The 13,402-nt window shown below is 45.1% G+C and overlaps 1 protein-coding gene across 1 annotated transcript in view; it reads left to right on the top strand.

Moving 5' to 3' along the window:
• LOC131925665 (potassium voltage-gated channel subfamily H member 1-like) overlaps positions 1 to 13,402 on the top strand; it is a 57,344-nt gene that overhangs the window by 19,014 nt on the left and 24,928 nt on the right. Inside the window, exon 4 of the mRNA XM_059281028.1 lies at positions 269 to 387. Coding sequence (XP_059137011.1) covers positions 269 to 387 — 119 coding nt within the window. The remainder of the gene's footprint in view (positions 1 to 268; positions 388 to 13,402) is intronic.

The following is a 13,402-nucleotide window of genomic DNA, read 5'->3' as shown; positions in this document are numbered from 1 at the left end:
TCCTCCAATGTCGGTGCACTGGGCCTCCTCCTTATGTGTGTAAAGTTCCTGACACCTGCCCTGCTGTGTCAAGGCTGTGATCAGAATGGAGCTCAAGTATGTTGGGAAAACAAGTTCCTGCCCCAACCTCAAAACTTCAGGGTGAATTGATGGACTCATGGGAGCTCCAGAGGACACTAGGCATTGTCCTGTGGTATCGCTGGGTGAGAATGCCCATGTTTTTTGGTGTATGGCTGACTTTGTCTCTGTGCTCTTCTGCCTGCTTCAGGTTGGGGGAAGTTTGCTCGGCTGACCAGAGCTCTGACAAGCAGCAGGGGCGTCCTGCAGCAGCTGGCCCCTAGTGTACAGAAGGGAGAGAATGTCCACAAGCACTCGCGCCTGGCAGAGGTAAGGTTGGCATAGCCCACCAGCCTCACTTCCTGGGAGTGTGTGGGCTGGTATGCTGGTGTCGCTTCGTGGGGGCATGTGGGCTGGTATGCCAGTGTGAAAGGGGACCCCTGGGGAGCCCCGCCCAGCTTTTTGGCTGGGATTTGGTTTGTCTGGACTCTATAAACTGTGCTATCTAGCCTGCTTTGGTCATCACACTTTGCCGTGTATGAAGGCAGGCTGGAGACAGCCTTGGATTCAGACTTGCATGTGATTACAGGTTCAGTTACTTTTCTTAGGACACAGTAAAGAGCTGGAATTGCCTTTTATTTGTAAAGGAGGCCTTTAAAAAAACAAGTCATAGACGATTTTGCTATTTTAGCAATATATACTATTCAAGGAAAACATGATATAGGAATCAAAGGGAGGAGAATGAAAATCTGCGATCTCTGGCCGTGTAGCATTATTTGGTGCACATTTGATGCTTTCCTTTGGACACACCCTACTTCCTTAAAGAGGAAGAACTCCACATTTAACATTTACGGGGTTGAGATGTACCTGAGAATGGCCATGTCTTCCTTTCTTTACTTTATATATCCATGAATCCTTCTCAGGTTAGTAAATGTTCTTAAAGTTGTTGATTCGATAACCTCTGAAGTAAGGACAATCTGAAGTGGTGGCATTCTCCCGTTTGCTGGGATGTGTGAAGGGCTGGAAGCCACGAGAAGTGAGAAGTACCTGTCAGGGTTAATGCACCCTCATCTCCATACACCACCTTCAGTCAGGCCTGGTCTTCAGATTCTCTGTGAGGTGAGGGTGGGACCTTCTCAGGACACATCACGCCTCACTCAGCAAACCTCTGTTAGCCAAATGTGTCAGCACAAGCTCTCAATTTGCTCTGACATAGCCAGTCAGCTTTTGAGCATTGGTAAAGGTATGGCCCTTCTGGCCTAACTTCTGGCTTCTAGTTTTCTTAAGGGAGAAGTTCCCAGCATGCTAAGCTCTAATGGGTGTCCTGCACATGTGCAGTGCATGTTGGGTAAGCCCCAGGAGCTCTTGTAGCTTTTGCCAACAACTTTTTTGTTGTGTTTGTTGTTCAGGGATAATCCTAGGCTTAGAACCACAGGTAGCACTTAATAGCTGTTCAGCAGTGTTATTTAATTTATAGAAATTAATTTAATGAAGGGAAGAAGGAAATGACCTAGTGTTTTGTCTACCTGTCTGGCCCCTTGATTCCAAAATGAGGCAAGAATCTGGGACTCATCCCAGGGCAAGCTTCCAATAGTGGCTTGCTGATTTTATGGACCTTTTCAGAGTACTAGTTTTTGGTTTTTGCTGATTTCTCTGTTGACTTTCTGTCTTCCATTTTATTGGTTTCTGCCTAGATTTAGCTATTTATCTTAGCTTTCTTACTTTTGATTTAATTTTCTCTTCTTTGTCTAGTATCTTAAAGTAGATGTTTAGATTACTGATTTTGGTCTTTCCCTCTATCGAAACATAACTTTTGATAAATTATAGTCTTAGTTAAATTTTTATATACTCAGTTAAAATACGTCTTCATTTATTTATTTGTGTGTGTCTGTGTGGGTGCACGCACCCATGCACACTCAGAGGTCAGGGGAGGACATCGGGTGTCCTGCCTTATCACTCTCTGCCTTGTTCCTTTGAGACAGGGTCTCTCACTGAACCTGGAGCTGGGCTGGTGACCAGCATGTCCCAGAAGCCCTCCTGCCTCTGCCCCAGGCAGTGCTGGGGCTACAGGTCGGTGCGTGCGTGGCCACACCTGGCTTTTTATATGGGTGCTGTAGATTTGAACTGGGGTCCTCAGGCTTGCAAAGCAAGTGTCTTACCCACTGGGCCATCTCCCCAGCCCTCCTCATAGTTCTTCTCACAGACTGAGATGCTGTGTGGCTGGGCAGCATTGTTAGGTATCCTCGGAGAGCTGGCCCCTGACTCTAAAGCTGCCTTTATCCTTGATACAGTTGTTTTCTCCGAGTCTGGTCTGTTGGAAACAAATGTCGTTACCTTGCTTTCATTTGATTAGTGCTAACACGGCACACCCTTCCCCATCTCGTCTCCATCTCATATTTAATACGGGGCTGCAGATAGAGTGCGGCTGGATTTTTTTTTTTTTTTAAACCAGTCTGGCAAGCTATGCTTAACGTGATTATGAAGCTCAGGCTGCTGGCTGTCATGTTGGTACTTCTTCTCTGTTCACTGCCCTTGGTTTTCGCCCCTGTGGTGTGGTCCACTCTTTTTCTTCTTCTTCTTCTTCTTTTTTTTTTTGGAGACAAGGTTTCTCTTTGTGTAGCTTTGTGCCTGTCCTGGATCTCACTCTGTAGCCAGGCTGGCCTCGAACTCACAGAGAGCCGCCTGCCTCTGCCTCCTGAGTGCTGGGATTAAAGGCGTGTGTCACCAACGCCCGGCCCTTATCTTGTTTTTAATTGAACGTTTTTATATTTCCATTTTGGATTAGATAAAATGTGCTTTGTGTATGAGTGTGGTGTATGTATGTGTCCATGTAGGTGTGGGTGTGTACATATCTAGGGAGGCATGTTCATGTGTGTGTATGTGTAAGTTAGAAGTCAAAGTCAGGTGTTGTCCTCGATCACTGTGTGTGGTGTTTTTGAGGCAGGGTCTCTCCCTGAATTGGGAGCTCACTGACTCATCGAGGCTGGCTGGCAGTGAGCTCCAGGAACTCACTCTCTCTGCCTCCACAGCGCTGAGATCACAGGCATGGCACAAAGCACGCAGCTTTTTGTGCAGGGGCTGGGGATCCGCACGCAGGCCCTCAGTGTTGGGGGAGCTATCTCCGCAGGCCTCAGTATGCTTCTTTTAATTCTTTCTTTAGTGGTTGCCCTCAAGTCTGTTCACATGTTCACACACTGTACTGCTTCATGGACAGGGGAAATACGTTCTAATAACAACATAGCCCCGTGTTCCAGTCCATGGGCCATTGCTTCCTTCATGTCCTTTATAAATGTACGTCTACATGCACATTGTCACTGTTATTTCTACTACATGTATGTATGCATGTATGTCTGGATGTATGGCAGTCAGAGGACAACTCATGGGAGTCAATTCTCTCCCTCTGCCACGTGGATCCTAGGGATCACACTCAGGTCATCAGTGGCCAGTGCCTTTACCCTCTGAACAGTCTTGCCTACCCATGCTGCTATTATTTTGGTTAAACTTCTATGCTAGGTACCTAATAATGACAAAATGGAACTCGCTTACCTTTGCTTTCTCTCGGAGAGTCTTCCTGTCTTTGAGTATGTCAGAGTAGGACCTGCACCATTTTCCTTCTTTGTAGTGAACTCCCCCTCCTCTGGTATGTTTTGTGAGACCCATCTACTAGCAGCACGCTCACTTGATCTTTCTTTGTCTGAGAAAATCTCCGTTTCCCCTTCACGTTGGGGGGTGATTTCATGGGGTGCAGATATGTAGGTTGGTGTGCATTTTCTGTCTGCACACTTTGTTTTTGAGATGTTGGGGTGATCCTTATCTTTTTGTCTCTGAAGGTTAGTGTTGATTGTCAGCTTGATAGACTCTAACTTCCCCAGGGAGGTCTGTGGGGGATTATCTAGATTGTGTTAATTGATGTGGGAACCTGTCCACTGTGGAGGGCATCATTCCCTGGCTGGGATTCTGGCTGTGTAAATGGGAACTGGGCAGCAGCGGGCACCCAAGCCCTCTCTGCTTCGTGATTATAGGAGCTGTGTGATGAGCGGCTTTGAGCTCTCGCTGTCTTAACTTCGCTGGCACTGTAGACGGTGCATTTGAGCTGGGAACCAGAATAGCCTTTTCTCCTCAAGTTGCTTTGGTCAGAGCATTTCATCACATTGGAAAAGATGCTAGGACAGTTGGGCAATAGTTTATCTATGGCTCCTGTCATGGTTGTTGTTGCTTTTGATATTTGTGTGGTTTAATGTGGCATGCCTGGGTTTGTCTTGTTTTGTGGCAGCATCCCGCTCCTGGTTGCTGAGATCTGTGGCTGACTCCAGTCTGGTGAAGCCTCAGTGCTTAGTATTCCTGGCACTTCTGTGTTTACACCTTCAGTACTTGTCCTGGTTTTTGGATATTCTTGTAGATGTAACCAACCTTCTTATTAAATAAGAAACACAGAACCAATGCAAAGAAGAAAGCCAAGAGGTCAGAGCTAAGAGCTAAAACCTTACCCTTCCTCCTGCAGTGGTCCTACCTCTCCAAACTCACTACCCCTGTGTTAATGTCTTTATATAGAGTTCCTGTTCTGCCTTCTCATTGGTTGTAAACCCAACCACATGACTGCCTTGTCAAGGCCTGTCTGTATAGGCCTCCAGGTTTTCCTTGCTTGGTATTGAGATTAAAGGCATGTGTATCCAATAATGGCTGTATCCCTAAACACACAGAGACTTACCCAGCTCTGCCTACCAAGTGCTGGGATTACTAGCATATGCCACCACTGCCCTGCTTTCCTATGGCTTGCTAATAGCTCTGACCCCCGGGCAACTTTATTTATTAACATACAAATAACATTTTAATACAAATAAAATATCACCATATATTCTACTTTGTTTTTTCAGTCTTTCTCCCTCCTTTGCTTTCCAGCTTCTAGTATTTCTAGTGGTTTGTACTGAAGCTCAGAAATTTGGGTTTGCCTCTTTTGAATCTTGACTCCTAACGATCTCGTCAATTTGGTTTTCATTTTGGTTATTGTGTTTTTGTGATAGTCTTTCCATTTGGCCCTTTCTAGACTGGCCCTCTCTGAGTTCACATTGCCCATCTGCTCATGCATGCTGTCTGTGTTATCCACCAGCCCTTAGTGTTTTAATCATGATTACTTTAAACTCCCAGTGTGATAGCTGGGTCGGATGTTTGCTCTGCCTCTTCAAAATGGGCCTTTTCCTTCTTTATTTTATCATATATTTTTTTTCTTTCTGGCTTTTGGTTGAAAGCAGCCATGGCTGACTAGGAATAAGGAACTCAAGGAAAGGTAAAGGTCTATCAGCCTTAGTGAGGCAGCCTACAGCGGGAATGGGGAAGTGTCCTGCATTTCCCGACTTTGGTCGTTTAGTGAGCCTGGACCATGGACTGTGCCCTGCAATGGCTGTGTTACAGCCTCTCCTTCTCTCTTAGGAGGCTTAGGATGAGGAGAGAGTGGTGCTGTTGGGTTTTTCCTTCCAGGACCAGCAAGGCCCAGCCTAGTGAAGTGGTTTCCCTGGAGCTCAGGCCTTGTTGAGAACAGTCAGAGCAAGATGGCCCCTGTCTGTCCCCTCTTGCCAGACAGGTAGAGGGATTTTCCTCAAATCTTCCTCATGGAGGAAACACTCAAATGTAAAGGTCTGTGACTGGGTCCTGCTGGAATGTTTAATTCTGATGAGTCCACCTAGCAATAGCAGTTCTCCTGTGGCAGTCTGGGTGGGCTGCCAGCTTTATTCCCTCCAGCAGCAGAGTCTGCTCAGGCTCTCTTCCCTGGCAGATGGCGACTCATGCAGTCACCTGGGTCTTCACTTCCCTGGTGAGGTAAGAGGGGCTCCCAACTTCACAGACATGCAGTTTTGCTGTGCTCTGAGGACCCAGTAAGGACTTCCACACTTCCCATGCAAGGCTGGAAGTCAGAAGAGCCTGTGATGCTTGTAGCAGGACGCCGAGGATGGTGTTCTCCTCAGCCTGTAGTTTTCTCAGTCAGATGTCATTGGTAAAAGAGGAAAAGGAGCCCAGGGAACTCCCTCTTGCCTCTGTGGGAGCAGACACAGTATAGCGGGCGCAATGGCAGCCTGTATTTCAATGAGCTGTGTATGTTGTTCTTGTCTCTGAGCTCACCCAGCCTCCGTTCTCACTGTTGTCTTTATTCTCATTCCCCTTGCACAGACTCTAAAACAGGAGATCCACCAGGGGCCAGGCTCTGTGTGCCTCACCACTTTCAGTGCGCTAAACGCCTTGGGTGGGTTTACAGAGCAGGAATCTGGGGCAAGGGGAAGTGTGCTGACTTTTCTGAGGTAAGGGGAAAAGGGTGGACTGTAGTTTAAGCGTGAGGCTTATCTGAAAAGCCAGGTGCATGCTTGTGATCCCAGAGCTGGGGAGTAGAGATAGATAGATTCCTGGGACTTGCTGATGAGCCAGCCTCACCTATTGTCTTAGGGTTTCTATTGCTGTGAAGAGACACCATGACCACAGCAACTCTTATAAAGGAAAACATTTCATTGGGGCTGGCTTACAGTTCAGAGGTTTAGTCTGTTATCATCATGATAGGAAGCATGGCAGTGTGCAGGCAGACATGGTGCTGGAGAAGGAGCTGAGAGTTCTACATCTTGAGTCACAGGTAGAAGAAAACAGACACACTGGTCAGACTTGAGACCTTAATGCCTGCCCCCACAGTGACACAATTCCTCCAACAAGGCCATAGCTCTAATAGTGCCATTCCCTGTGACCAAGCATTCCAACACATGAGTCTATGGGGGCAATTCCTATTCAAACCACCACACCTACCAAGTGAGGTCCAGGCCAGTGAGAGACTCTGACTTCAAAACAAAACCAGGGTAGGAGCCTAGAAAGATGGGTCAGCTGTTAAGAGGATCTGATGTTCTTACTGAGGCCCTGAGTTTGGTTCCTAGCACCCACATTAGGAAGCTCACCACTGCCTGTTACTCCAGCTCCAGGGGATCTGACACCCTTTCCTGGCCTATGTAGGCATCTGCATGTGTGCATAAATACTTGCATGTACACACATGCACAAAAACAATACACCCAAGGTCTGTCCGATTTTAACCCAACTTGTTTCCCACTTGGGGCCATTTCTTCTGGATATGATCTCTTCCCAGGCCTGGGCTACACTTTGTACCAGAGTGTGCTGATGACTTCTTTCACCTTGTGACAGAATTCTTGACAGCTGAAGGGAAGAGGGATTTATTTTGACCCAGGGTTCAGGGTGCAGAGTCCATGGTAGGGAATGAACAGTGGCTGGGGCAGCCTGTGCCTCTGGCAGTGGGAGCACAGGTCAGCTTGCTCCTATTTCTCAGACCAGGAACCAGACAGAGAGCCTGGATTGGAACTGGAGCCCGGTGTATAACTTCCTAAGGACTGCCTTTCAGCAGCCTGCCTCCTCCCATTACACTCACCTCCTAAAGACTCCACACCCTCCTCAAACTGTGCCACCAGCCAAGGATCAAGTGTTTGAACACATGAGCCTGTGGGGGACATTTTACATTCAAGCCACAGCCCAGGGTAACTAGGTAAATGCTCTGGATTTAGCTGGTAGGGGCCTGTGAGTTCCCTCTTCTTGGGGGCAGGAGACTACATTTACCTTCTGCTCTTAAAATGATTTTATGTTAGTGTACAAACTGTGCTGGGGTCCTTTATCACAAGCAGGAGTCCCTGACTGCAGAAACTGAGTAATGTTAAGGGGAAATGGTGTTGGGCAGGGGAGGCTCAGCTCAGAGAGGGTCCTCCAAGTAGGATCAGAGTGCCAATCTGAGGGGTTCCATGGGGGCATGTTGGGCAGGAATGTTTCCCAAAGGGACACTTTCTTGTTCAATCACTGGCCCTGTTCACCAGAAACACTCCTGTCTATTTTGAACTAATAGCTGGAGGCTGTCAGCTAACCCTTCTCCCTGTAGCTGAACAGAGCATCCATGAACAGGAGTGTGAGGGGGATCTCTCTGAGTCCCATGTCCTCTCATCAGCTGCAGCTTCCTAAGAGGAATGTGCAGTTTGTAGAGGAGAACCCTGGCCCTGTTCAGCTGGGCTCACTGCATTGTCTTCACATGGGGGTGACCTTGCTGCAGTGTATCTGCCTGGGCCCACTCTTCCCTGGCCTTTCTTTCTGTGGATTCTCCAAAGGGAATATGTACGTAGGATCCCACTTCCACCCATTGTTCCCTCTCTGACACCTTCCTTGTGCAGACCAGGTCAATATGCAACCTGAGGTCAGCAATAGTGATGGCTGGGGCAGACACCTGTGGTCAAGGTGAGGGAGACGTGAGTGCACCCCCACCATGGCTCATAGTCCTCCAGCTGCACCCCGAGTGTGTTCAGGCAGTACAGCTGGCAGCTGCCATTCAGAAGTGCACCAGGTTTCCTGTAGGTGACGGAATCTGCCCTTGAAGCAGTACGTAAGGTCTGTCTGGCAGCTTAGTGGTATGGCTGCAGGTCGTTTCTCCAGAGAGGGTGTCCCTCTTAGTTCTCTTCAAGTAGGGAGTGAGTTCATGGCATTCTAGGAGAGCCATGTGGTCCTGTATGTGAACGCCTGTGTGTCCTTACACTGAGTGACACATCTTCTTTAGATCATGACTTTTGGTTTTCTGTACCCTGTTTTGGAAACTTTCTCAGTCTTCCGGGATAAAACATGTTCTTTATGAGGTTTTAGAATAAGAACTAAATGGCTGGAGAGGCTCCCCCCCCCATCCTGCCTTCTAGCTGAAGCTTGGTATCCTTTAACCCACATCCTGCCCCCAAGTCCTCCTCCACTATCCTGTGAGTTTAATACTTTATTTAAAATGAAATTTATGTTTAAGTAAGATCATGCTATATCTGTCTTTGCATGTCTGGCTCATTTCATTTAATTAATGTTCTCCAGGATCAACCATTATGTTAAAAATGACAGAACTCATACATTTCTCTCATTATTTTAACATATATTTTCTCTAGTGCAGTGGGCTTCGTTCCACCACATTCATACCTTTAGCTTTGAGGTATAAGCTTTAGAGTGTGGTCTCTGATCCACGTACTTGATCGTTTAAAAGGAGGGGGTGGGGGTCACGGCCTCTTCTTCTTCTTGGGTGCATTCAGGTGACTGGATCCATTTGCTCCTGGGCAGAACAGACAGCAGCTCTGTATCTGGTTCTGTGTTCATGAGTGTATCTTTCCATTTATTACTTTAATAAATCCTTGTTGTTCCCTTAAACAGACCCACGTGCGTCTCTTGTAAGAAGTGGCGCCCAACATGGGGCATGAACCCACGACCCTGAGATTAAGAGTCTCATGGTATACCAACTGAGCTAGCTGGTTGGATCCAGTCATCTGAATCCACCCCAAGAAGAAGAAGAAGAAGAAGAAGAAGAAGAAGAAGAAGAAGAAGAAGAAGAAGAGGAGGCTGCGATCCACCTCCCTTTTAAGCAATCACATACATGGATCAGAAACCACACCCTAAGGCTCATACCTCAAAGCTAATTGGTGGAACAAATTCCCACTATACTTAGTGTGTGTGTGTATGTGTGTGTGTGTGTGTGTGTGTGTGTAGTGTGGCATGTGAGCTGCAGTGTGCACATGGAGGTCAGAGGACAGCTCAAAGGATTCAGTCCTTGCTTTTAACCATGTACATTCCAGGGATTGCACTCAGGTAGCAAGCACCTTGCTCAGTGAGACACCTTACTGGCCCAATTTCCTTCTTTTTAAAGTCTGTATAGAATTTCATATTTTGTGTGTGTGTGTGTGTGTGTGTGTGTGTGTGTGTATGCATGTGTGTGTGTGTGTGTGTGTGTGCATGTGTGTTTAGCTACACCTGATGCCTTCTTTATTCCTTCATCTATTGCTGGACACTTAGGTTGTTTCTGATCTGGGCTATTATGACAGATGCTGCCGGGAGCATGGGAAGGCAGGTGACCTCTGACCTCTGACCTATTGATCCATTTGCTTGACTCCATACCCTGCCACATGGTTGTTCTATTTTTAGTTTTTATGAGGACCACTGAGTTGTTTTTCACAGTGGGTGTACAAACCTGCAACTCACTAACACTGAGGGGTTCACTTTCCACTTCATTCTCACCAACACTTCTTCTCTTTCACCTTAAAAAGTTATTCTAACAGGTGTGAGGGTCTCTCTGATTATATTTTATTTCCATTTTTATTTTTTAATATTTTGGGGCTAGAGAGATGGCTCAGTGGTTAAGAGCACTGGCTGCTCTCTGAGGGACCTGGATTCAATTCCCAGCACCCACATGGCAGCTCACAACTGTCTATAATTCCAGTTCCAGGGGGTCTGAAACCCTCATATCAGTGTACATAAAATAAAATTAAATAAAAAATATTTATTTTATTTATCTTTAAAATTGTGTCTATATGTGTGTCTGTGCACATGAGTGCAGGTGTCCACGGAGTCTACAAGAGGGTATCAGATCCTCTGCAGCTGGAGTGATCAGTAGTTGTGAGTCACCTGATGTAGGTAGTGGGAACCAAACTTGAGTCTTCTGTAGAGTAGTAAGTGATCTTAACTGTTGAGCCACCTCTCCAGCCCCCTTTGGTTTAAAATTGTTAGTTATTTTGAGCATATTTCCTTATACTTGTGCCATATATTAGGATGCTTTCTTTTGAGAGATGTTGGCTACTGGCCAATCAGCATTTTATTTATCAACCAATCAGAGCAACACATTCACAGCATACAGAGCGATAGCCACAGCAGTCTGTCCCTTTGCTCATGTTCCACTTGAGCAGTTTTCATGCTGTGCAGGCCTATGTGACACTGTTCTTGGGGGAACATGAACAAATATCTGTTCACCCCAGAGGTGATAGAAACCAGCAACAGACCAAAGTAATGATACCACCAAAGCCCAACTTGAGGTTGAGCCTAGTGAATCTGGTCACTTTCAGGGACTTCCTGAAGTTTTCGCATGTTTACTTGCTGAGTCTTGATGAGCCTTCCCTGCAGGATCAAATGTTTCACCTCCCTGTAGAACATCCAGAGTCTCCATGAGCTTCCTGTCAAGGTGGGATTTTTTATCTAGGAGGAAATTGCTGCACATCAGTAGTTCTTTATGTACTGTAGATATTTTGAGCATGAACCCCTTAGCAGATGTACCATGTGCAAATAAGCCTCCCCATCCTTCACTTTTACTGAGTGCAGATGCTCTCTAGTTTGATGTCATGATATATGTGATGTGGAATAATTCTCTTGTACACTATAAAGATTTGTCACTCGAATTGGTTTAATAAAATGCTGATTGGTCAGTAAATGGGCAGGAAGTTAGATGGGAAAGCCAAACTCAGAATGATGGGAAGAAGGAGGGTGGAGTCAGAGGGTTACCAGCCAGACACAGAGGGAGTAAGATGAGAATGCTGTACTGTGAAAAGGTACCAAGCCACATGGCTAAACATAGATAAGAATTATGGGTTAATTTAAGTTGTAAGAGCTAGTTAGTAATAAGCCTGAGCTACTGAATGAGCATTTATAATTAATATTAAGCCTCTGAGTGTTTATTCAGGAACTGGTGGGTGGGAGAGAATTGTCCATTTACATATATGTGTGTGAAATATATAATATATATTATATACACATATATAATAATAATTATATGATATGAATAATATACATATATTTATATCAAGGTTTTTAAACAAAAACATGGTCCATTTTTAATTTTTTCCCCTCACTTAACATTTATCTTATTTTCCTCACTTAACATTACTAAGCATTAGGTATATCTTCCAAAGAGTATGTGTCTCCTTCATTCTCTTTAATGGTTGCATTGTTTTCCATGGTACAACTGAATCTAGACCCATTTCTCTCCTCTCCACTAATAGACATTTAGGTTATTGTCAATTTTTGGTGGTCACAGGTAACACTTCATGGTATATTTTTTTATTTTGATTTAGAAACTTTTCAAACTTGCAAAGTAGCAGAGAACAGCTAACATCCGGTTAGAAATACTATCTAGAGATTGTAAATGTTGATAGTTTCTCATTTCAATTAAAGCCAGATTGAAAAACAAGTAAAGTAGAGGTCCCTTTGGGACTTGTTCCCATAGGTCATAGCCTGAAGCTGTGGTCTCCTTCCTAGAGACACTTCTCATGTTTATATAACTCATGCAGTTGTTAATGAAAAGCTGCAATAGTTAATATGTGATTTTTATGTACTTGAACAAATAATGTATGATATGTTATATAGTAAAATTTACAACCAATATTGATTTTTTTAAAGCTTTAAAAAACTAGAAATACTCACTGTTAGCAAGAAGTTGCAAAAGCTACAAGTATCTTGTACCTGTCCCCTGGCTCATCTTAAAAGCCTTAAAACTGCCTCATGCCACTGGACTCAACATGAAGTCACAAACAGGAAACTGACCCATTGCTGGTTAAATGAAAAATCGTATTCAGATTTAACTGGTGTCTATGTGTACTCATTTTTCTGTATGTGTAGCTTGTATGTGCAATTTTTTTCTTTTCCTGTCTCTTCTATTCTTCCTCTCTCCCTTCTTAGTCTCTTCTTGATATCTCTCTCTCTCTCTCTCTCTCTCTCTCTCTCTCTCTCTCTTTCTGTGTCTATCTGTCTGTCTGTCTGTCTGTCTGTCTCTCTCCCCTCCCCTCTTCTTTTTTCTCTTTCAGTGTTTCACTTTGGGAACTGAACACGCGTCTTGCACATATTCAACACTTATTCCATTACTATATCATAAACACACTCACACACACACACACACACACACACACACACATACACCATCCCACTTTATTAGATACACCATACCTAATTGTTCAGCCTTATTTCATTTATCGATTTATGTGACCCACCACAAGAGATAAATCAGTTCTTTTCCCACCATGGAGCCTTTAAATAACCTGATTATAGTTACAGCCCTGTCCCTCTCCCCTGGAAACATTAATTTATTCTTCACCCCATGGCTCTGCAGTGTTACAGGGACACAGGCCTTCATTAGCACCTCTCACCATTCTGCCTGTGCCAGTGGCTTCACCCTCTTCCACTGTGCGGCTGTGCCAATTTGTGTAACCATCCACTCACAGAAGCACAACATGAAAACCTCTCTCTCTCTCTCTCTCTCTCTCTCTCTCTCTCTCTCTCTCTCTCTCTTTCCCCCTCTCCCTCCCCCTCTCTCTCCCCCCTCTCTCTCCTTCCCTCCCTCTTTCCTTCTTTCTTTCTATATATGGCTTGGGTTTTGTGTGAATGTATGTTTTCATTTCTCTGGGATAAACTCCCATGAATGTGTGTGCTGGGTTTTGTGTGTTTATGCATACATGCAAAGGTAGATTTACATTCATAAGAAAGCTGTCAGCTACATTCAATTATCCATTTCATCTTATATTTTTTCTTGTATTTCTTATATTTTCA

This window comes from Peromyscus eremicus, chromosome 15, assembly GCF_949786415.1.
Source record: "Peromyscus eremicus chromosome 15, PerEre_H2_v1, whole genome shotgun sequence".
Lineage (NCBI taxonomy): Eukaryota > Metazoa > Chordata > Mammalia > Rodentia > Cricetidae > Peromyscus > Peromyscus eremicus.
This window is presented reverse-complemented; position numbering and strand designations above follow the sequence as displayed.